A 23,448-nucleotide genomic window follows, 5' to 3' on the forward strand; every position below is an offset into this window, starting at 1 on the left:
CGTAATGAGCTATTGCACTGATGATAAACCTCTGGCCTTCAATCACACTGGACACAATTTAGTCATTACAACTTTGATTGGCTGAATCAGAGGTCTCATTGATGAGCAATGTGCTTAGAATCCAACGTTTTCCTGATTGTTAAGATCCCTTATCAAAATGTGCTTCTGCTTTATAAAATGAACGACGCTCATTTTAAATTAGCACGCTTAACAGCAATTAAACTTTTGTCTATTTCATGTGATCGCCAATCAGCCTCAATTTTGAGCATATGTGAGAGAATTCAACACTAACACACTGTCTGCGATGATTTACCGTGTGAGTGTGTAGATTTTAGACTGGAAATTACCTTGATGCAGCAATCAAAAGCCAACGCAGGCCTAATATACACAACAAAACCGGAAGTGTCGTTTGGTGCACAATTCACACTCTCTATGGCCAGCAATAACTACCTATGCACTGCTACAAGAAAATGAAAAAAGTGTGATTCCACAGCCTTTTTATAGATGAGATCTCACGTTCATTTACAGTGTACTCGACAAAATGCAACGTTTTAGCTCTCGGAAACCAAAATTGGCGCCGACCTTAAAAAAAGGAACACGGAATATTTACAGCTAACAGTAAAAAGAGAGTATACATTTATGTTTCCTGTAGAAGAAAAAGCTCATGTTTTAAAGCAGGAATACTGCTGTACTGTGTTGTTGTTAGTGCCATTATTGCAAAGTGAATAGGGCAAAGACTGCGGGGTCAATTATGCGTGCAATCTCCAAGAGCACTGCTCTGAGGGAGAGGTTCAGCTGCTGTTGTCACTCGATAGAGAGAGAAAGAAATAAAAGCTATACAGTAACACCATTCCTAATATCCACAATTGTGAAAAAAAATGTTTAGATTTAGATGCACTGTCTGTTAAAGTCATCCAGTCATCTCAAGACCTGTATGTTTTGTAGCTTTAGACATTCCTTCCTTGCTACCTAACGCATGTTGTGTAAAAAGTTACCAGATCATATTAGTGAGGAGTGCAACATTGTGTGATCAACAGCACTGAGTCATTGCAGATGGAGAGGTGTCCCTGCACCTCTTCTACTGCCCCTACAGTGGGGCAGTTGCACAAACATCTTCAAAAAGTGGGAGTAGAGTGCAGCAAAAAAACATGTCCTGATGGGCATCAGAGACATCAGTTCATCTCTGTGTTGAAAAAATGATTACACATCTTCCTTGGGGATCAAATAAACTGAATCGAATAAATAGTCTTGTTGTGTTATCATAAATCCAATCTTCTACATCTCAGTATGTTGTGAAACAAACGCTTTCCACTTCCCATGCCTTCTCTAAAACATCCAAATGTATTTGAGTCACTGCTAGTATTTCTGTGACAGTTTGATGAAAGCAATGCGTCTGCCACTGTTCGTGTTTCCGTTCCTGTCACTGTGCCTGCGTCTCAGGGTTGACACGATCCTGGAAGATGTACAGGTTGTTGGTGGCTGCTATGGCAATTATATTTTCAGATGGGTGCCAAGCCATGTGCAGGATTTTCTTGGTGAAGTCCAGGCTGTCGACGCCCACATCACCACGGCGACGCTTTCCGCCGGTGTACACTCGGCGGGTACGCAGCACGGCCCGAGGCTTGCTGCTTTCTCGCCACGCCTCCAGGGTTACACCTCGGCCCGTTTCCCTGTCGAACATCCGGAAGAAGCTGTTGTACGCCCCTGTCATGATCACACTGATCGTCGTGGAGGAGAGGAGAGGAGAGGAGAGGAGAGGAGAGGATGTCAAGAATGAGAATGAGAGGGAAGAGGAAGAAGTAAGATCATGGAAGGGTGAGGAGGCGAAAAAAAGGAAAACAAAACTGAAGGCAAGCGAATTGATTTGATGTCGGCAAAGCTTGTCACTGGGATTGATTTAAACGTCGGATAATGGCAGAGGCGGAGGAATCACTGTAAGCAGAAACACACTGAAACAACTGTCTGCTTTGCTTTCAAATGCACCTAAATACGCTGTACTTTGTCCATTCTTTACTGCCACTTACCTGTCTGAGCTGTTCCAAACACACTCAAACTTGTCAAAGATGCAGTCATTCTCGTAGAGTGAACACAGCTTACTCCTTAGGTATTCGTGGACCTGGGGATGATGAAGACAGTCGACTTTAGTTTCTGGGGTAGCTTAAGAATAATGTTCTATGTAGCAGCTCACAGGCATAACACAACACACATCTACAACAAACTGTATGTGTGTTGACATGGCTGGATCCTCTTCTCTCATGTATAAACACAGAGTTTCCAGATATAACACCAAAATTAAGCAACACAAGCAGAATGTCTGACAATTTAAGTGTCTAACAATTATTTTTAATTAGCGTACATTGTGTAATTAATCATTTTATCTATATAATGTCAACAAAATGTAAAAATAGCATCACAGTTTCTTAGAGGTCCATGCGATGCCTCAAAATCTTCAAGTGTATGTTGAATAATTGAATTAATTTCTGATCAATTAGCAATTTTGACAACCATAAACATCTTAGGCTATCAAAATGGTTGTGGATCAATTTCTGTTAGCTTTGCAATAAACTAATATTTACAGAACTAAACTGTATGTATTGTTAAATTTTCCACATAGATGTATGATTAGATGGACACACTAAGCTGTAAAAACTGTTGTAAAACTACAGCATGTGCACAGAGCAGTGAAACAGTGCTGTCTTACCTGGTACGTCTCCACTGGGCCTTTGTCCATATTCAAGTCCCACACCTTGGCGGTGAGGTAGTCTCTGGTCAGCAGGTAGCGTCCACTGTGGCTGAACTTGACATCCGACACAGAGGAGATAATCTCTGAGAAGAAGGACCGGCTTCCTGGATCCTCAGGTTCCTCAAAAACTGATTAGACATAGGTAGAATCAGAGATTTTGCATTATGAGACTGGAATTCCTGAATGCTCATTCCCGTATTGTAACACTTTATCTGTGCAAATAAGCTTTGTGATCTCTACAAAATGCTCACGTTTGGTATGTCTGTCACAGAGTGCGGAGGCTCTCATGTCACAGAGGCGCAGTGTTCCCTTGCTGCTGCTGTACACAAACAAGTGGCAGTGCTGAGGGTGGAACTCTGCTGCCGTTATCACCTCCGTCAGATCCTCCATGTTGGCTGGTTTGATGTCTACGATGTCTGAAAGGAAGATCCATCAAGGACCAAACAGCCCAGAGAACCTGAACACAAAATGAATGTAGAGAGAGCAGGGACTCTACAATAGAAGTGTGATGACTGTATTCATGTGCACAGGAAGGCTCAGTGAGGGAGCAGCAAATCATTTATATTAAATCATCATCCTTGTTAGGTTCTCTTCAGTTGTAGATGAACGTTCAATTTTTCATTACCAACATTTTCTACATGCAGACTCCTCAATGCATAATCCCCCCCCCCCCAAAAAAAGCAACCCCCAACCAACCCCCAATATGCACGCACACTCTGTTCCTCTCTCTCTGTTCTATTTGTGGTAGTCCTGTGTGGTTCAGTAGAAAGTGTACTGCTGAGTGAATTATTTAAACTCGTCTTCCATAGATGCCTCTACGATTTTCTAGGTCAGCTTCCATTTGAATGGGAAATCTCTAAATGCAGCAGGTCCTACATGCTACAGCCTTAATTCACACTCTGAGGCAGTACACAGGGCTTTGATCGAAACATAAATCCAAACATAGTCATGTGCTGGTTACATTAAATATGGAGCGAGGATGAATGGAAATGGACAAGAATGTATGCATGTTTACCATGCATGAGGTGGAATCAGGTTTGTGATATTCTATGCTTGGATTTAGATGTATGGTTTAGCTGTTTAAAGGTATATATTACATTAAAGAATCTCTCTGTATGCATGTCCAATGTGCTTTTTCTTTAATGAGTATCCCAGTGCATCCATGTACTCAATATACTGTATATGGTGACATATGCCAGTATGTGATGCTCAACAACAATCTAATAATTTTATTTCTGCAATGCACACCAATGTACACAGAATTTACTATGTCTTGTTTTAAGAGTATATTTTAACACAAAGTTTCAATAATATGTTGTTTTGTGCTGACTAAAATGTAATTATGGGTTTAAGCAACATACTAAGCATTAATTTTAGCATTATTTAAATAGACGTAATTGGAACCAAAAATGCATACTGACCTATTAACTTCAATGATTAAAGAAAATGCTAACTGATATGCACTTGGGGTTTTCTATCGATCTCTCTGTTCTTTTTTTCTATTGCAGGAATTGATTTTAACTTATTCAAGTATAATTCTCTCATTTGTGTTGCAAAAATAGTTGGGATGATACATTAAATATCTCCATAACTGTGAAAAAAGATAGGTCCAGTGATCAACTTTGTTCTCCTTTTTTGTGCAGTTTTGGGAATTTCATTCTCTGTGAAATCTGAGAAATGTCTCCAGCGAGAGATTAAGTTGCACAGAAAATCCGAGGCAAGACACTGAGCTACAGGAAGCAGAGATACTAAAAACAGTATGGGATGATCTAAACAAATCATGGCAACAAAGGATACTGAAACTACGGTCTGTGATGCCCAGGTGCCACATATTGATGCGCAGGTCATCAGCAGACAGGTAGGTCTCCCCATCGCTGTTGACCGAGATGGAGTTGACATGGTAGGTATGTCCATTAGCGAACACTCGTCTGGGACGAACCTCTACCATTAGATCTGTAGGTTTCAGCACTGGCACCTTGGATGCAGAAATGTAAACAATTGAAGAATGAAGGAAAGAAAAAGAGCAGGGATAAGAAAGAGGGAAACAATGAGAACAACGACAGAAAGGACAAAATCAGAGGGCACGAGAGTCAGGGATCATATAAGGGCAAGAGCAAAGATGTAAAAGGCAGACACCTGACTTGCCGATTTGCTGAATGTGAATCTGATACATATTTGACGTGCAGGTGTGCCTGAGTGTGTGTGTGTGTGTGTGTGTGTGTGTACCTGCAGGGAGGTGATGGTAGAGATGTCCTTGAGCCGTCCCTCCTCATCTTTCAGGTTGTATCCCTCTGGTCTCTTGTCTCTCTCACTCACCTTCCACAGTTTAATGGTCTTATCTGTGACAGGCAACAGGATTTTCACATCAGAAGTTCAAGTGCAGAGAACATTGACAATAACTACTACAGGCAACTCAAACAGCTTTCAAATAAATTGTCAGGAGAAAAGACAACTAATAATAATATATTGTGTTAATATAGACAGATAAAGAAAAGAATCCAGTGAACAGATTTAGTTTAACATTGTTGTAAATTTCACCCTTTGTAAATGGAGCAACATTTGTTTCAAAGCATGATCCCTGTTTCACAGACTTGAGAGCAATTAGATATAATTAAAACACAGATTAAGTTCTGTGGTTTACCACTGGCAGGATGGTGTGACTATTGTACCCACAAGTGAGTTTCCAATTACTGGCCTGATGTTATTTTATCCTACTCAGGTCATAAAAGATGAAGCACCCATGAAATAATTTCAGGAAATGGAGGTTGAACTGATGTTTGTAATTCACACCACAGCCGGTCTTCGGAAAAAATCTTTTCTATTTAGGGGACTTGTCTTATAGCAGAAATTTCACCTAAGTACACTTGTTGTACTTTATTCTAGCACAACTAGAAATCCATGTGATCTTCGCCTAGAAGTTGAGATGTCACTGATTTCTCACCATTGGTGGAAAGGAGGAAATGTGCTGCATTCTGTTGTGGCAGCCATCTGATCTTGTTGATTTTCTCTTCTATCTCCAAACTCTTCAAGTAGTCAAAATCTGGCTCGTGGCTCTGAAATGTGCTGTAGACGTTGTATTCCCCAGAGTCCCCGGTCTCCCCCACCTCCTCCAACTCCCCTTTAGACTGCCCAGGACACACAGTGGAGAAAACACAGTTTTCAGTGAAAACTTTTACTGTATGTTCATAGAATCCATAACAAAAACTGCTGTGGTTATATGTGGATTATACAATGACTGTTGCAGAAAACTTTGGTACAGGAAGTAGGCATTGTTAAACTGACCTCAATCTCTCTCTGAAAGATGACCACTCGGCCACCTTTATCCCCCGTGGCCAGCAGGTCCCCTGTCTGGTTAAACTCCACTGTAGAGATGACATCAGCTGGGAGGAAGACAAGGAAGTGTGTGGGGGGGCAATTATGAGGTATGATGGTTGAAATTAAAAAACAAACAGAGAGACAGGAAGAGAAAGAGATGATAGAGTAGAAAGGGTATTAAGTAGGCACAGAGCAAATGAGAGGCAGAACATTAAGAGAGCATAATAAATGTGGACAGAGGTGGGAATGAGTAAAAAAAAAACACTGGATTTTTATAAAGTATCCACTTCAAACCACATATTTGTTCTGCTACAAGCTCCTGGAACACCAAACCATAAATCAAACATTTGTCTCTAATGGGAGAATATGAAACAAGGCCAACAACAAGTGTTTCTTGCTGAGTGTTCAATCAGTCATGGACTGATCAATGTCATCATCTATTCCTTTCATCCAGTGCTGCAGGAATAATGCACCCATGAAGCTGAAATGCATCTGTCCGATCATACCAGCATGTTATCCGACACCACAGCAGTGACACTCAGTCTGCTCTACCTTCAGTGACGTAGTCTCGCAGGAAGGTGTGGTTGATTTTGGGGCTCTCAGCGTCCTCGCCCATCTGAAGCTGAGGGAGGCTGACCCGCCAGCGCGCCCGTCCTGAGGGGAAGGGTCCAATCCGTAATCTCTCTCCCCACCCAGGCTCCGCCCATGCTGCTGGGGCCTAGCGGAACGGCCTGGAACAAGGCATCCTGGGAAACCGGCCGACCGGAAGGAGAAGAGGCGTGACAAGGAGAAGGTGTTGGACGGGGTGATGGAAAGGGACAAGAAAGAGAGGGGTTTTTTTTAGAAAGAGAAGGAGGGAGTAAGAGGAAAGTAAGATGCAGGAGGAGAGAGAGAGAGAGAGAGAGAGAGACGTGGATGGGGAGGCTGGTGATGAAGAGAGCTTTGGGAAGGAAAGAGGAGGGCCGTCATTAGGTAGGCTGACAATACGTGCACACAGCATGCCAAATGGTGTGACCTTAGTTAGACATTCAACACGCTCATTAGGAAAGACACATGTGTATAGATGCACAAGGCCTCGTCAGTGTTTCATATGAGAGGGAAAACAACAAACAACTAGAGCTGAGAGAATATGAATCCTTGTGTATGCATACAGAAATAAGTACAGGATGAAGACGGCATGAAAATATCTACTGCAACATTCACTCCATGCAGCCCTGGCAGCGGTGATAAATGTTCCCAGGGTGTGGTAGTCCTCTCTGCCTACTTTCCAGATCCCCGCTCTCACACGCACGCACAAACGCCGTCTTCTCAAATAGATAGTCCTTGACGGAGATCAGAGGAGAATGAGATGTCTTGCCTGTGCTGCAGGAGGGAGGGAGGACAGGCCTCAGCACACCTACCAGTCCGCCTGCCACTGCCGCCGCCGCTGCTCCTGGTATTCCTGCTGCTGGTGTGTTTAAGGTCCTCTACTGCAGTGTACTCAAGCAGGCCTGCGTGTCTGTCGAAGGGAGAGGAGAAGGGACAGAAAAGAGAGAGCAAGGGTGGTGGTGAGAGGAGGAGAGGCAAAGGAGAAGAAAAAAAGAGAAAGAGAGAGGGATAACGAGGAGGATGGAGGTCCGCTGCCTGCTGATGCTGTGGATCTGATTCTGTGCAGCATCCACTGTGTCATGGCAGCCTCCTCCTGGAGCAGCCAATCGCAGCACAGCTGTCACTGGAGGATCCACCCACTGCAGGTGATGAGGAGAGCCCAAGACCAGCAGAGGGAGCCCTTAAATACTGAGAAGTGTGTAGTTTGCACTTTCTAGTGTCAAAATTGAGCGTAATAGTATAGATAGTTGTTTTTTTTGTTGTTGTTGTTGTTTTAAGACAAAATTTGAATCAAACAATAGGTGCAGGGATTTCTGTCCAGAACACATCAACAGAACTTGAAGGCTGAATGAGACGAAACTGATTTACTTCTTAATGCCACACTGTTTGGCATTCCCTCAACCAAAGAACAAGGCTCCAACCATTTAGCTTTTACATTCTCCCTCTTTCTTACAAGAAGTGCACAACCCTTATCATGGTATACTGAAGTGACGATCTAGAAGACTCTTCAAAATTAAACAAAACCTTGTTTTCAGAGTTTTCCATTTTTGCACATCCATAAGTCCTCTCCTTGAAAACTACATGTGAGGTTACCCCCAGCTACTGTTCTAACCCTGACTGTGTGTCTTCATTAGAAACAGGTACAGGTTATTTTCCACTTTTTTGGTTTTATGTTAGCTTTAATGTTGTACATTTTCTTTATCACACATTAACACAGTATACAGCATTCTGCAAAAGTCCATATAAAGCTTTTTATCCATAATGCTGGCCACCAGTGTTTAGATGGATTAAAAATGTTTACCTTGTCTGTTTTTTTGTTTTTAAACATAATACAAAAGCATGCCAGAAACACTGATACAACAAAAAGCAACACTTTAATATGTTTAACATGCAAAACTGGAATATTTGGATATATATTTAATCATTCTGTTTTTATTTAATTTACTCATACGAAATCATTTACATTATGTAGCTGATAATGACACCCAATGTTTTTTATGTTTCTATAGTGTGGCTATTATAGTGATCTCCGTGTTTTGTGCGGTTTGATGTATTTATTGCTGGATTGTGGCCTATGATTCACTTAGGCTTTAAATGCTGGAGTACTGGTGCTTTGTCACTATACAAATAAACAAGTAAAATGTGAACTCTTACAGTAAATCACTCAAATCTGATTAATAGTTTACAAGAAACTTAATTTACTGGATCCTCGAACCTTCTTTAGATATCCCAAATGCACTTGGCAAAATTGAAAGAGCATCTGCGCCAATTTATTATGGAGTAAAGCCTCAGGTTGGAGCCGCTCCATCAACTCTATAACGAAGCTTTAATCGGCTCCCTTTAATGAAGAAACCCGTGGTGCCAGATCGGCTAAATAAAGGTCAGGGGATTACCTTGACGCAATGGTTTCCACGGGCTCCCCATCGCACTCCACTCTGTCACGTCCTCAGTCTTGCCTCAATACCTCCTCACGGTTCAGTCGTTTCTCCTGGATAACTCAACTAGGAGTGGAAAGCTGAGTTTACCCGATCTTTTTTCGCTTTACCTGAGCGAGGGAATGCCCTGTCTGCACTCTGAAGCTCTGGAATCCATGGAGTCTGCCAGTAGGACTCCCGGTGCGTCCCCTGATGCTGGCGCACAGACGTCCCTCCGCAGGGAAACGGTGAGGGACACGCCGATGGTTCAAGGGATGGGCTGGTTCTTTTCCCCGCTGTGGAGTCCGCGGTCCAAGACGCGCGGCAAGAAGTTTGGAGACGGTATGAAGAGCGACCAAGTGGAGGCCTGGTTGGACGACCACTCTGACTTCACCAGGGCGTACTTTTTACGCAGAGCTTCAGCGTAAGATTCTCTGTTTTCCCACCACTAATGTTCCTCACAGCTAAAGATGACTTTTCTCATTCTTTTCAGCCGAGGCTTTTAATTTGAAAGGTTGTGTATTAAAAAGGGTTTATCATCTTCTTCTTCACATTTATTTGTTTATTTTTTCTTGATACATCTGATTACATTTCAGGTTTTGGCAGTGTTGGGATCAGTTATGTCTTTTTGGTCTGGTTTTATTGTCCTGAAACATCTGCCTGTATGCAGCAGTTCGAGCAAAGCGTGTCCAGGGTGGGATGTGTCTTTTAAAATGTTCTGGACCCTATTTAGGCAGGCGGAAGAGTTCTTCCAGAAAGAGGAGTGCTGTCCATAACTTTTGCACAAAATTACTGGAGAGCTGGATTACATTGTTACTGACTGCTGTAATACACAAACTGTCACTTCAGTCCAGGTTTTCATTTTTACTTTCCCAGTCAAATAACAAAACCTGTCTTGACTGTGATTTCAGGGTAAGTCCACAGCCGGAGATGTCCCCCCTGCCGTCCGGGGTTTCCAGGAGCAGCTCCGACCACACCGGCCTGTTAATGAAGAGTCCTCACCGCAGATCTTCCTCTCCGATGACCAGCTCACACCTGAATATCTCATCTTTGACGGACAGACTCAAGCCCTTCGCTTCCAACCTCAGCGCCCCTGAGTGGGTGGACCGATTCTGCCCAGACACACTGAGAAGTCACTCGCCTTGCTCTCCCCGCTCTTCCTCCCACTTCTCTTTTTCCCCCTGTCGCCCGCTTTCCCCCATCTGCCCCTGCTCCCCAGACGTGCCCCACTCTCCACAGCTTCTGACGCCAACTGCGACGAAGACTAGAGCCTGCGGTCGTGATGAGGGCTGCCAGTGGATGATGGGGCTCCTGGGAGGAGGCCTAAGATGGATGGGTTCTGTAGCAGAGCTTTGCCAGGAGGCTGTCGGGCACACTGGGGAGCTGCTGGCAGCTGAGGGCAGTTCGCTCTCTCTCATGAGGAAAGACTGCAGTGGACGGAGCACCTTGGAGGAGGTGGTAACCCTGACAGCACTGGGCTGCTTGAGCGAAGGCAACCTGTACAGCAATGCACATCTGGAGCTAGTGAAGGGTATCATGGGATGCGTGTTGGCGACAGGTTCACCAATGAACCTGAGGGATACGTCCGAGGTAAATCTTCTTGCACGTGCCATGGCTTTACATTTTGTAACAAGCAGCGTAACAGATTTCTACCCATGAAAAAAACATGCTTGTTTGAGAGCACAGGTGGTGGATTTAGTATCAGGAATGAGGGCTGTGCACCAAATAAGTCTTGATAGCCTGTTTTTAGACGATGGCACGGTTATTTCTTGAAGTGTGGGTGTGTGTCAGGGAATCCCAGATCACGCACTTACGTTTAATCCTTTTAGAGATTTCCTCCACTGGTAAACCTGATTACGAAGAGAGTGATGTTCTCTGCCATACTGCCATGTGTTGTTGACCTGCATACACACCCACACACCCACGCAGTGAGGGAAGACGGCACAGCTCACTTAAAAGGCTTACAGATGGTGGTGCCTACAGCAGTTTTCCTTGACCTCATCATCAGTGTGATTAGGAATGGGTGCCAACGCCTGGCAGATTTGGACACCAGGTAATCCCAAGTCTGCGTGGGTGTGGATGGGTTGTTCTTGATAACCTGTTGGACATCAAGATTCCTGAGAAATGTGGGTATTTCTGCCCAAATGTATCCAAGGCCGATGAGCGATACTGACCAGACAGCTTGAGGAGTAGATAGAGTAAAGTTTGGGTTGGTGCTGAAGTCTGTTGCTGCTGCATTCCATGAAGATCTAATACGAAAAACTGTGCTATACATGTCTTAGACACACAAGTGTTTTGCAGTTAAGTAAGCATACTATTGTGTTCTTTGTTCACATCTACAGGACCCCAGATTCAACTTAGATGTTGATCAATCATCAAAGATCAGGAGTGTTTTGAGTGTTCCCATCAAGAACCACTGGGGAGAGGTAACAGTCATAACCACTACTTTTCAAATCATTTAAGGTGATTATGTATTTTTTACACATGCCTGTAGCTTAATCGGGGTAAATATACACAGTCCAAATGAATTTCAGCGGTATAGCGTCCGTATATTGTAACAGAGGTTATAATGCAGATTGCATAATAATAAACATCTTTTTGTTGACAGTTGGTAGGTGTAGTGGTGATGATCAACAAAAGAAGCGATGGATCACTTTCTGCTTTCACTAATATGGATGAAAAGGTGAGTGACTGGAGGTTTGTCATATTTTAATAATTACTACAGGGCACCATTGGTGTAGGGTTTTGCCTATTGTATACTTAATATGGTATGGCCAACCCATTTAACTTCACAAACTTTGTGAAGAACTGACTAATGGGTGTCTGCTAACAATCTGAATAAATCTGAGTTAAGACCGAGTTGAATTTTGCTGACCAGGTGCTGTCCAGTCACATGGATGTGTTGGGGATGGTCTTGGATAACATCCAGCTGTATGAGAGCTCCAGACAAGAGGCTAAACGCAGTCAGGTAGCATCAGCAGAGAACAATATGGAATCTATTGATTTCTACGAATGCATGTGTGTCTATGTAATCCATGTATCTGTGTGTGTTTGTATTTGCCAGGCCTTGATAGAGATGGCACAGGTATTATCAAAGGAGCACCAGTCCTTTGAGGTTCTGCTGAGTAAGATGGCTGCCACCATCATGCCCTTCACACATGCTCAGTACTGCACCATCTTCATCCCCAGCGAGCAAACTTCAGTCAGGGAAGACAAGGTACATCATCCTATTTGATTACTTTACTTGTTTGCTTGTAAAACACATACACATTTCCTGTAATCCACAGTCTGTTCTGTTCTGGTGGCAGGTTTCATTCTCACGTGTGATACACTTGGAGTGTGAGGAGCTCGGATCAACTTGTCAGATCTACAGAAGGTATAAGCCGCAAACTGCACAAGTCCTCAGCGCTAATTTACTTCACATAATTTAGGATTTCTTTTATCTAATACTAACAGAACACATAATCTTTCAGGGAACGCAACATCAGCGATATCGATCCATCGTATGCCTTTCAAACACTGATGGCCATGGAAACACTTAATATGTCGAAGAGTTCTGAGGAATCAATGAGGAGTCTCATCTGCTCTCCTGTTAGAAATGAAAGGTCTGAAAATGTTATCGGTAAGTTTCTGTCTTGAATCTTTTTTTTTCTTTTTAAATAATAATTTTTTACTCATCTGCTTCAGTTCTCTTTATTTCTTATGTCTTATTCATGACTTATTCTGGCCAATATCGACATACAGGCATATTTTTTTCCATGTAATTTGGAAGAACATCAAGTCTCTCCTTGAGTGGAATTGGCATATTACTCTGCCTATTATCTTATTATTTTTATGTAACACCTTCAAACAAACTGTAGACTTCCTCCTGCTTTAATAGGCTTGGGTGACCTGGAGCACTCCTGATAATATCAACAATCGGGATAAATTTGACCTACTGTCTCTAACAAGGTGCAAAACAACTAAATAAATGTAATCTCTGACCTCGTATGCACCCTGGCGCTTGGGACACAGTGTTGAGCATTAGTCAGCGTCGTCATTATCCGTTTGTCGGCGTTCATTTTGCGACGACGTCTATATTTAATTTTAAAACCTTCATAAGCCGATACAGATGACATGTCGGTAACATCCTGCATCTAAAATACTGCAGTACGTGCATTCACACTTACAAACTAAATGTTTAAAAAAGGGAAAGGGAAGGGAAGTTGACTGTTTGTTACTAGTTTAATTAAGACTGCTAAAAGGGATTCAATTTAACCACTGAAAACTATTATGCAGTGCGCTGAATACAAAAAACAATCGTATATCCCCCTCTCAATCAGTTCTGTTTCTTCTATCAAAACTTATACTGTAACCCCCTAAAGATGGGACACCTCTCAAAACGTCACGCTCATACTGTCAAAACTGTCCATTTATTGCCATTTAGCTGTGTGCCAGCTGACAAACAAACGGAACAGAGACTCGGATGAGGTGGAGGCCTTCAACCGATACGATGAGCGCCTCCTGGAAGACTTGGCAGTGTACTGTGGCCTGGCTCTGCAGTACGCTCAGGCTGTCCAGATCACAGAGGAGCGGCGGGCCAGTATAGAAGTCACACAGGAGGTGGGAAAACTAACTTACCCCATACTACTCATATCTTTAACTGAAAGTCTGGTGAACTTTACCAGCTGTAGACTTCAAACTTCAAACTACAATGACTAAAAATCTTGCCTGAATGTGTGTTTAATTTAAACTTGCAGGTTCTTGCGTATCACATCACTGCAGCAGAGGAGGAAATCCAGGCATTGCAGGTGAAGTGAACATTTTCTCTCAGTCCTTGTTGCCTTGCTACAGCTCTTAGCCTCTCTCTACATCATCGGTGTGATATCATATATTAGTAGTAATGATCTTTACAAAAACAAAACAACAAAAAAAAAACGAGCATGTACTTCCTCCTTCGTTCTATTTCGATACCCCTCCCTCTTCTCTCTTTTGTTCCCGCTCATTGGATTAACAGGCTTTAATCCTAATGTCCAGCTAATGCTCTAACAGGTTAAAGCGCTTGATGAGCTGCTATCACTGCCTGTGAGTGGCAAAGGTTATGCTAACCTCCACACCCATGTTAAACCTAGATGACTTCCCTGCACGTACACTACATGGGGGGAGGAAGGAATCGCACCTTATTTTGTGTGTCTTGAAGTGCATGTTTCAACAGCTTGTTATTGGTCATTTGTGTTTTACAGGAGGCCACGATTCCTCCTTCTGAATCACTGAATATTCTAGACTTCCATTTCTCCGGTTTTGCCCTGCCAGAGGACCTGACCACTCAGGCCACCATTCGCATGTTCCTGGACCTCAATTTGGTGCAGGATTTTAGCATCGATTACAAGGTAGCCCACTTGCTAATAATTAGGTTTCATTGCAACAGCTGAGAAAAGCAGCACTATTGCTTAACTGTGATATCACCTAAGCGTGGAAAAAAGCTATTTAAATTAGTTTATTGCAGGCTTTTGATAAAACTACCTGAACACAGTTGTTTCATATTAATGCAGCTGAATTTCAGTCACATTAAATCTCTTGTACTAGACAAACATGCTTCTATAAAAACGGCGAGCACATGAAACAGTAATCAGCTGCTATATGTTAAATTTCAAAGATGTAGTTTGCCTCAAAGAGTCAAAGAACTGCTGACAAACTTAGCAAGAAAATTAAAAGCATAAAAAAGTCACATAATTCAGACTGATTCCTAAATAATTTGATGGCTCTTATATTATTTACCACCTTTGACACACGTCTCTCCCCTCCAGAGTCTCTGCCAGTGGGTCCTGACCGTGAAACGTGGCTACAGGAACAACGTGCCTTATCACAACTGGAACCATGCACTCAGCACTGCTCAAAGCATGTTTGCGATGCTCATGGCCACAGACCAACTACAGGTGAGGGCATGTGTGTATCTCTATGTGCATGTTTTGGTGAGCGGCAAAGAAAAATATCGAAAATGTTTCCTGCCTCCTAGACCTTTGCATGCTGACTGTCATGTTTGTAACAAAACCACAATCATGACAAAATTATATTTAAATACTAGCGAGAGTGGAATAAGTGATATGCAACAGCATCAAATTCAGTACCCACATGTATGTCTGTGTGTGTGTGTGTGTGTGTGTGTGTGTGTGTGTCTTTTTATTCAAACAACACAACATGGAGAGCATATTTGCCATTTACATAACATGGTGCTGATTGGCCACATGGTGTAGCCATAATTAGCAAGTATCAATAATTTGTCACATTCTATAAATGCAAGCAGGAAAATGTGTGCATCCCCAAATTTGAAGGAAAAAAAAAGAGCTTTGGAGAATTTTATGTATGTTGGTGACAATCTGCTCGACAGTCTATACGGCTGTCGTTGTATATCTTGATGTTTGTCTATCATCTATTGAGTCTCGTCTGTTTTGAAGTTCTGAGGCTGAGCTGTTCTAAACTTTGTTTAGGAGTCATTCGAGGACTGCTGGGGCTCTTTGGTACAGAGCACCCTTAATTATTTGAAAGAGGATTAATTTTGGACTGCCCAAACAACTTAACTGCTTTCTGTGGGGATCACACAACAGTCTAAATCTCTACTGACGTGACCTCTTCAGGCCCCCTTTTTCAGTCACTCTCTCTCTTTCCACAAATGTTGGTGACACTGTATTAGAACGAGAGGTTGTGGATCCATTTTTCATCGGTTTGGTCAGATGTGTTGAGTATTTAGGTCAGTCAGTATTAGTTGACCCTTAGAACATTTTAATGGTCCTTAGATTGCTAGTTATCTGGGGCAGCTACAATCAGCACTGGTCCTTTGTCTTCCTATATGTGCAAAGATGTTTGGTATAAGCTTTGACTTGCACATGGACCATGAACTGCACATCAGAATCTGTGCTAGCTTAGAAATTTTATTTTATTTTATTTATTTTATTTTTTTTAACGACAAACTTGAACTGGCTGCACACTCCGATATCTGTGTTTCATGTTTCTCAGTTTTTCTCTTTTAAAAATTTGAGCTTTAAAATTTTTTATTCAGCCTTAAACTGTGCAAAATGAAAGAGCTACCCTTAATTATTATTTTGTTTATTGATTCATCTGCTTGTTATTTTCTCAGTTTAGAAACTAGTTGTTTTGTCTGTAAAATATTAAGATAACAATAATCAGACAATAATAAAACAATAATAAGACAAAACTTGTTAAAAACGTCAATCTTGGTTCTTCAGACGTCAAGCTGATGTCTTTAAATGCGTCATGTTTTCTTTGATCAGCAGTGATAACCCAAAGATATTCACTTTACATTTATAGAAAATGGGGAAAAAAAACAGTACATCTTTTTCACTAACAAGTGTAAAATCTCTATGAAATGACACAAAACGCAGAATGTGCACAAACTGCAAAGATGTATAAAATCAAACACTCTTCACTGTAGACAAGCATAGAAAGTTTTTTATTTAGTACCTTTATTTCACACTTTTTCTCGGTCCATCTCTTTGTCTTTATACCTTAGACAATATTTTCCCGCCTGGAGATCCTCGCATTGATGATCGCTACTCTGAATCACGATCTCGACCACAGGGGTGTCAGTAATTCCTACATAGAACGGTAAACATTACTTGTCCTTTCCTCATGTGTAATCCCTTCTCTCTTATTGCCAAGTTAAAAATACGATCTAATCCATGGCCGTGTATATTTTTTTCATTTATATCTGTCCTCTGTTATGCTGGTTGTTATATAAATTGTTCGCCTCATTATATAATTTCTTTCATTCCCACAGGACTCAACAGCCTTTAGCTCAGCTGTATGGACACTCCTCTCTGGAGAACCACCACTACAATCTGTGCCTCTTCATCCTAAACAACACTGTAAGGCCTGATCCACTCATCGTTTCATTCATTTTGACCCTCTCTTTTTCTTTTTTTCAAACTATACGTTACCTCTAGTGCACACAATCTCTTTTTCATCTGATCTGATTATTGTTTTCTATTTAGCTTTGTATGACACATATCCATGCATATTAAGACTTAAAAATAATAGGGTGAGATATATAAATACGCCAGCATGGAAGTCAATTAATTGCAGTTGAAACCACTTTTGTCCCTGACTGCATCTGCATGCATTTGGTGGTCACTAAGTTGTTGCCTTCAGTTAATTTTACTTCCTATCTCTCTCTCTCATCCTCTGCCAGGGGAGTCAGATTCTCAGCGGTCTGTCTACAGAAGACCACAAAACTGTACTCCACATGATCAAAAGGGCGATCCTCGCCACTGACCTGACCGTCTACCTGGAGTACGTTAAAACATTAAATGTCAAAGTAGCTGTAAGTGAAGGATTCTGCAAGTCTTGGTTTAACCCTGATACACTTGTTTCCTGTGACTGCTTTTATTAAGGAGAAGAAAACAATTCTTCAGTCTTGCCAAGAAAAAGAGAGTGAGCTGGAAGAGTGAGAAACAACGAGATTTGCTGAGGTGAGAATCAAAGAAATCAGAGTCTGGGACATGTTATAATGATGTGCCAAACAGAGTAGGGTAAGAGGATGGCTTTGAAGCTATTAATTTACTCCACAGATCAATGCTGATGACAGCAAGTGACCTCTCTGCTATCGCAAAGCCCTGGCCTGAACAAAGACGGGTAGGTCTCACAAAGCAGCGTTCCTGTGAACAAGCAGTTGACACTTTATCTCTAAATCACATTAAGTCCATCTCGACCTTAACCTCGTTCTTCCTCCTAACAGATTGCCAACCTGGTTGCCAAGGAGTTCTTTGCACAAGGGGATAAAGAGAGAGAAGAGTTTAAAATCAAACCCATTGTAAGTCGTGCTCGCCTCTACAATTTATACTTTATTGAGGAATTTTAATTTTTTTTCGCTGTTGTTGAGTAAAATTCAGATTGGAACTACAAAATGTATACAAAAATGCTAAATCATTTAAAACATGGAAACAGTTTATCATTACTCATTTGATAATGGTAAAATATGAAACCAGTTATTCTGGAAATTGGTATTTTATCTGCCTGATGCAACACTTTTCCACGTGGAAGAGTTTGATGTCTTAATACTTGTGTCACTGTGGCTTAGTTGCGGATTTCTTATGGCCCCTATACAAACTGCACACAGCATTTTTGCAAGCTGTCATTGCCTGTCTGACTGCTAAACCACAAGTAATAATATCTTAGATCAAGTAGACATTCTGACTGATATGACTGCCTTCTTCAGTGTCACAGAAGAGTCTTCAGCTTCTACTCCTAAACTTAATGAACTTGAATGTAACTTGCTATGTTTTGGGTTGGATTAAATAGGAAGGAATATTCATATTCAGGGATATTTTGATATTTTTTCCATGTTAGAAAAATAATCTGTTCCTCTAACAGTGCTTTTCTGACAGCAGTGTACTTTCTTATCTCAACAGGACATGATGAACAGAGAAAACAGCACTCGGCTGCCATACATGCAAGTTGAATACATTGATGAGATCTGCTATCCACTCTATAAGGTGTGTTACTGCTGTATGTGTGCATGTTTGTTGTATGAATGCATATGTGTTTGCATGTTGGTAAGGAAAATAATACCCCAGTATTACCCTTAGTGCTGTTGAGTTCTGCTCTGATTTTCACTTTTCCTCCAACCATCCGGTGTCTGTTTTTGTCCTCCTCAGACCGTATCGGGACTCTTCGACACCTGCTCTCCGTTGCTGAATGGTTGTAAGAAGAACAGAGAAAACTGGCAGCATCTTGCTGAGGAGGCAGAGGAAGAAAACAATGAAAACAGCAGTACTGTAACCCTGGAGACACATAAAAGCATTGATGAAGAGACCCAGACTGAGGAATAGTGAACTGGATGGAAGATGATGACGCATGACTTTTGGAAGCACTTAGCCACACATTTCACTTCATCTTCTTTTTGACACAGTTTAACCAAATTATGATCGGATGCCCACATATCAGAACTTGGATGGACAAATGTGTGAATAGGTTGTACAGAAATCCTGACGAATAATACAGCATTTATGTCTCAAACAACTTAGAGAACAGCACAATCAATGTACAGCTTGTCAGCAATATGAAGTCCCACACTGATGAGTTTCCTTGTTACTGAAGCTGTGAAAGTCTGCTAAATAAATGTAATCAATTTGCATAGATAAAATACCATATTTGTATTATCCATACATGCAACACTGAGTTCTACAAATCCATACCCAGATTTTCAAATGCATACAAAGCTTTTCAAATGTGTGTGCAGATTTTAAATTTTATGTACAAAAATGTTACTATACTATTATATAAGCATACTTATTTTTAGATGTTTTATTCAAATTTTGATGCACTATGAGATTAGATTTTACAAATGTGTTATTTTTGTATTTTTTTTTTTAAATTACAATTATTATTGATATCTTCTACTATGCAATCAGTAGCCACAGCCTGAATATTTATGAAGCCTGGTCACATGTCATTGCTGGTCTATGAGGCCTAGTGACTACAGCCACTTGAATGGTTTTGAAAAGTTTCATGTCTGAATGGTTTGGTTAGCTAAAAAGTCAGAAACATACATTTTATGTAATTTTCAGTTTATGATAATGAATAGAAAAAAAAACATTATTTACCACACATATAACAGTAAAAATAATGTCATGTAATGTATTACAGTATTGCTGCAAATCTTATCTGTATGGCTTTAACGGCAGTAGAAATCAAAATTGTAAGGAATTTGCAATAAACCATTCATTTCAAAAATAATAATAATAATTATGATGAATAAATGCCATCTTTGTGCCAGAATCACCAAGCATTAATCCAACATTCATTCTTAAGCTGATGTTTGGAACACTTTTACTATTATCCTTTCTTTCTATCTTTTCTTTTTTTTTTTAATCATTATGAGCATTTTATCGATTTTATCAACAATATGTCACTTTATTTTGAAATGCTACATCGTGGCAATTAACTGGAAAGCAAATTGCATTCGTTGGCTTTCAGCATAACATTTTTGATCTATCATATCTTGAAGACTTTAGTAGCAGCTAAGTTACTAGCTAAGCAGCTAACGCACTAGGCCTTTTGTCAGGAAGAACCTCCAACACGTGGATCGGAAGAACCCATAACAACTACAACATCTCCAGCAACTAAACTCTTTTTTCTTTGGTTCCACTTCTGCTTCTTTTCTAGTGCTCCTGAACCCATTGCTCCCAAAACAGATCGGAGATGTATTGAACATCTCTCCATCAGTGTTCAACATACATGTCAAAGTTCAAAAAGTTCAAACACCACCATGATGTGGTCCTACTGGTGGATTAAAGCTCCTTTCAACTCCAGCTGGAAGAGGAGCTCAGTATTCAGTACAGTGAGAGATTCTCTCAGCTCTCGTCTTGCTCCAACAAAATTACTTACATAATCTGACTTAATGTGGACAACTTGACTTCTTCTACTGATAAACCAATGTGATGCTTCAGTCTCCTGAGTTTGCCACCTCCGAATGAATTGCTCGCGCTCCCACACAGGTAAAAATGAACCCATAACACTTTTTCATTTCCGCAGGTCCAAAATAATCTAGTCCAAAACTAGTGAATGGAGACAAATCCGGACTAATTCTCTCCTTTAAAAGAACCACCATCATTTGATTCATAGATCTTCCATTATATCGACTAGGAAAACTGCATTCAGATATGATATTCCTCATAACTAAGCTGGCATCTGTAGTCCGATATTTTCTTCTCAATGTGTAACGTTTTAACCACTGTGACCTCCAAAGGCATTGCTCCTTTGCTTTATCCTTTTCCAGGTCTTAGGAGTTTGTTGTCCAAAATCAAATCCATCACATTAATGGAACTTTGCCTGATATTGTCACTTTTTAGATAACAGACCAGAAATTTCTCCTAAAACCTGTGCTGGCAATAGCAGATAATTGCTAACACAACTTCCAACAGGTCTTTTGGAGTCACGATGTTGCTCCTAGTTGTATTTGTGGCTTGTTTTCACTCCCTTTGATCAGCTTGTGCATCATCAGAGGTCTCCCAGGTATTCCTCCCATGACTGTGCTTGAACAAGACTGCTTTTAGATTGAGAAACCAGGCAAACTAACACTTAGAGCCTTTTCCAGTCTTAGTAGCGAGTCATGACATGATCAGTGGCAGTAAATGAATTATTAGCAACAAAATTCACTAAGATGTTTCACAATCCATGATGATGTCCCTAATGTAATTTGCTGGCCACCCTTTCTCAGACTAACACAAAAACCTGGGACCATCCAGCAAAGCTGTCTTCTTGAAAAGACAGCCACCTTCATTCCTCTGGATTCGTGTCAGCTAATGTGCTTTCATTGGGAAAGGCTTGAAACCTCTCTTATGGCCGAGCTCTTATTTGCCACAAATGTATGGAAACGTGTGTTTTTATTAGCAATGCACCTCAAAACTGAAGTACTGTCTGTCCGAAACACAGATTTATCAACCTGGACTTGAAGCTTTGACTTTAGTATCACATCGACTCTGGCAGCTAAGACTGCAGCTGTACAGTGTTAGTTTCTAGTGACCAGCAGTTTACACATTTGCTCAGTAACATGATCTTCCACCTTTAATAGTCTTACAGTTAAAAAAAGCTAACGGATCGTAGCAAATCAACTGATACAAAATTTGTTATTCATCCACTTCAGTAACTAGCGACACTCTTACCTTCTCATGATGTACGTTGGTGGACTATAAAGCGGCTAGAAGCTCCTCAGCATCCAGGGCAGCAGATAAATACAGTTTTCCTCACACACTCCTCTCCAAAGTTCCGTGGTGGCGCACGTTTACGTGTAAAAGGTAAGTTTATTGACGTTGAAGTCTGACTCAGTCCATCAAGCAAAAATTTCTTTGAGAAGGAAAGTTTTTTTCTTCTCATTGTGGCCAAGAGCCCTTTTTGGATTTGCTGAGTTTACCTCTATATTATAGTTTTGTTATGTGTTCACCTTATAGTGTAAAGCACCTTGAGATTACACATGTTAGCAATTGGCGCTATACAACCCCTGGCAAAAAATTATGGAATCACCAGTCTTGGAGGATGTTCATTCAGTTGTTTAATTTTGGAGGAAAAAAACAGATCACAGACATGCCACAAAACTGAAGTCATTTAAAATAATTTTAAATGACTTTAAGAAACACTAAAAGAAATCAAGAAAAAAAATTGTGGTAATCAATAACAATTGCTTTTTTTTAGATCAAGCACAGGGAAAAAATTATGCAATCACTCAATTCTGAGGAAAAAATGATGGAATCACCCTGTAAATTTCCATTTACAAAATTAACACCTGCATCAGATTAAATCTGCTCATTAGTCCACAGTTAAATTAAAAAGGAGCGCTCACACTCTCCTTGTTTGCACTATTTCTTATATTTATATGTACATTTTTTATTTTTTATTTTTTCCTGTCTCGTATATGTGTACCTCTGTTGAATGCTGCTACCAACAATGTGAATTTCTCCACTGTGAGATAAGTAAAGGCATATCTTATCTTATCTTATCTTACACCTTGGAGAGCTGCTGCACCAAGTGGATTGACATGAATCATGGCTCCAACACGAGAGATGTCAGTTGAAACAAAGGAGAGGATTATCAAACTTCTTAAAGACGGTAAATCATCATGGATTGTTGCAAAAGATGTTGGTTGTTCACAGTCAGCTGTGTCTAAAATCTAGACCAAGTACAAAAAACCTGGGAAGGTTGTAAAAGGCGAGCATACCGGTTGACCAAGGAAGACATCAAAGCGTCAAGACAGAACACTTAAAGCAATATGTCTTGAAAACAGAAAATGCACAGCAAAACAAATGAGGAACAAACGGGCAGAAACTGGAGTCACCAAACTGTAAGAAACCGCCTAAAGGAAATGGGATTTCCATACAGAAAAGCTAAACAAAAGCCATCATTAACACCTAAACAGAAAAAAACGAGGTTACAATGGGCTAAGGAAAATCAGTTGTGGACTCTGGATGACTGGATGAAAGTCATACTCAGTGATAAATCGCAAATCTGCATTGGGCAAGGTGATGATGCTGGAACTTTTGTTTGGTGCCGTTCCAATGAGATTTATGAAGAAGACTGCCTGAAGAAATCATGCAAATTTCCACAGTCATTGATGATATGGGGCTGCATGTCAGGTAAAGGCACTGGGGAGATGGCAGTCATTACATCTTCAATAAATGCACAAGTTTACATTGAAATATTTGGACATTTTTTTATTCCATCCATTGAAAGGATGTTTGGGGATAATGACATAATTTTTTAAGATGACGATGCATCTTGCCATAGAACAAAAACTATGAAAACTTTCCTTGAAGAAAGACACGTAAGGTCAATGTCATGGCCTGCAAATAGTCCGGCTCTCAATCCAATTGAAAATCTGTGGTGGAAATTGAAGAAAAT

The 23,448-nt window shown here is 40.9% G+C and overlaps 2 protein-coding genes across 2 annotated transcripts; one reads left to right on the forward strand and one right to left on the reverse strand.

The window, feature by feature from the left end:
- Positions 1-1,420: 1,420 nt before the first annotated feature.
- ppp2r2ca (protein phosphatase 2, regulatory subunit B, gamma a) lies at positions 1,421-6,674 on the reverse strand. Its single transcript, XM_008276027.1, has 9 exons — positions 6,611-6,674; positions 6,026-6,123; positions 5,685-5,868; positions 4,970-5,082; positions 4,541-4,718; positions 2,995-3,159; positions 2,702-2,871; positions 2,025-2,116; positions 1,421-1,718 (listed from the first exon to the last, which is right to left on the reverse strand). Exons 1-9 carry the CDS (start codon positions 6,672-6,674, stop codon positions 1,421-1,423), a joined length of 1,362 nt encoding a protein of 453 aa, XP_008274249.1.
- A 2,529-nt stretch (positions 6,675-9,203) lies between these two features.
- On the forward strand, positions 9,204-18,884 carry pde5aa (phosphodiesterase 5A, cGMP-specific, a). Its single transcript, XM_008276032.1, has 20 exons — positions 9,204-9,484; positions 9,972-10,650; positions 11,403-11,486; positions 11,669-11,743; positions 11,939-12,028; positions 12,125-12,277; positions 12,369-12,436; positions 12,534-12,682; positions 13,487-13,662; positions 13,800-13,850; positions 14,283-14,429; positions 14,847-14,975; positions 16,568-16,662; positions 16,835-16,922; positions 17,246-17,346; positions 17,448-17,525; positions 17,625-17,688; positions 17,792-17,866; positions 18,465-18,548; positions 18,711-18,884. The coding sequence occupies exons 1-20, from the start codon at positions 9,204-9,206 to the stop codon at positions 18,882-18,884; spliced, it is 2,841 nt and encodes a 946-aa protein (XP_008274254.1).
- The last annotated feature ends 4,564 nt before the right edge of the window (positions 18,885-23,448 follow it).

Source organism: Stegastes partitus, unplaced genomic scaffold, assembly GCF_000690725.1.
Source record: "Stegastes partitus isolate 25-593 unplaced genomic scaffold, Stegastes_partitus-1.0.2 Scaffold63, whole genome shotgun sequence".
NCBI lineage: Eukaryota > Metazoa > Chordata > Actinopteri > Pomacentridae > Stegastes > Stegastes partitus.

Coding starts and splice junctions, on each gene's coding strand:
- ppp2r2ca (XM_008276027.1), bottom strand. CDS start 6,674: ATGGGCGAGGACGCTGAGAGCCCCAAAATCAACCACACCTTCCTGCGA. Junction 5,869..6,025: donor TCTTTCAGAGAGAGATTGAG/GTCAGTTTAACA, acceptor TGTCCTGGGCAG/TCTAAAGGGGAGTTGGAGGA. Junction 3,160..4,540: donor CATCACAGACCGTAGTTTCA/GTATCCTTTGTT, acceptor TCTTCCTTTCAG/ACATCGTAGACATCAAACCA.
- pde5aa (XM_008276032.1), top strand. CDS start 9,204: ATGCCCTGTCTGCACTCTGAAGCTCTGGAATCCATGGAGTCTGCCAGT. Junction 14,976..16,567: donor TGGCCACAGACCAACTACAG/GTGAGGGCATGT, acceptor TTTATACCTTAG/ACAATATTTTCCCGCCTGGA. Junction 17,867..18,464: donor AGTTTAAAATCAAACCCATT/GTAAGTCGTGCT, acceptor TTATCTCAACAG/GACATGATGAACAGAGAAAA.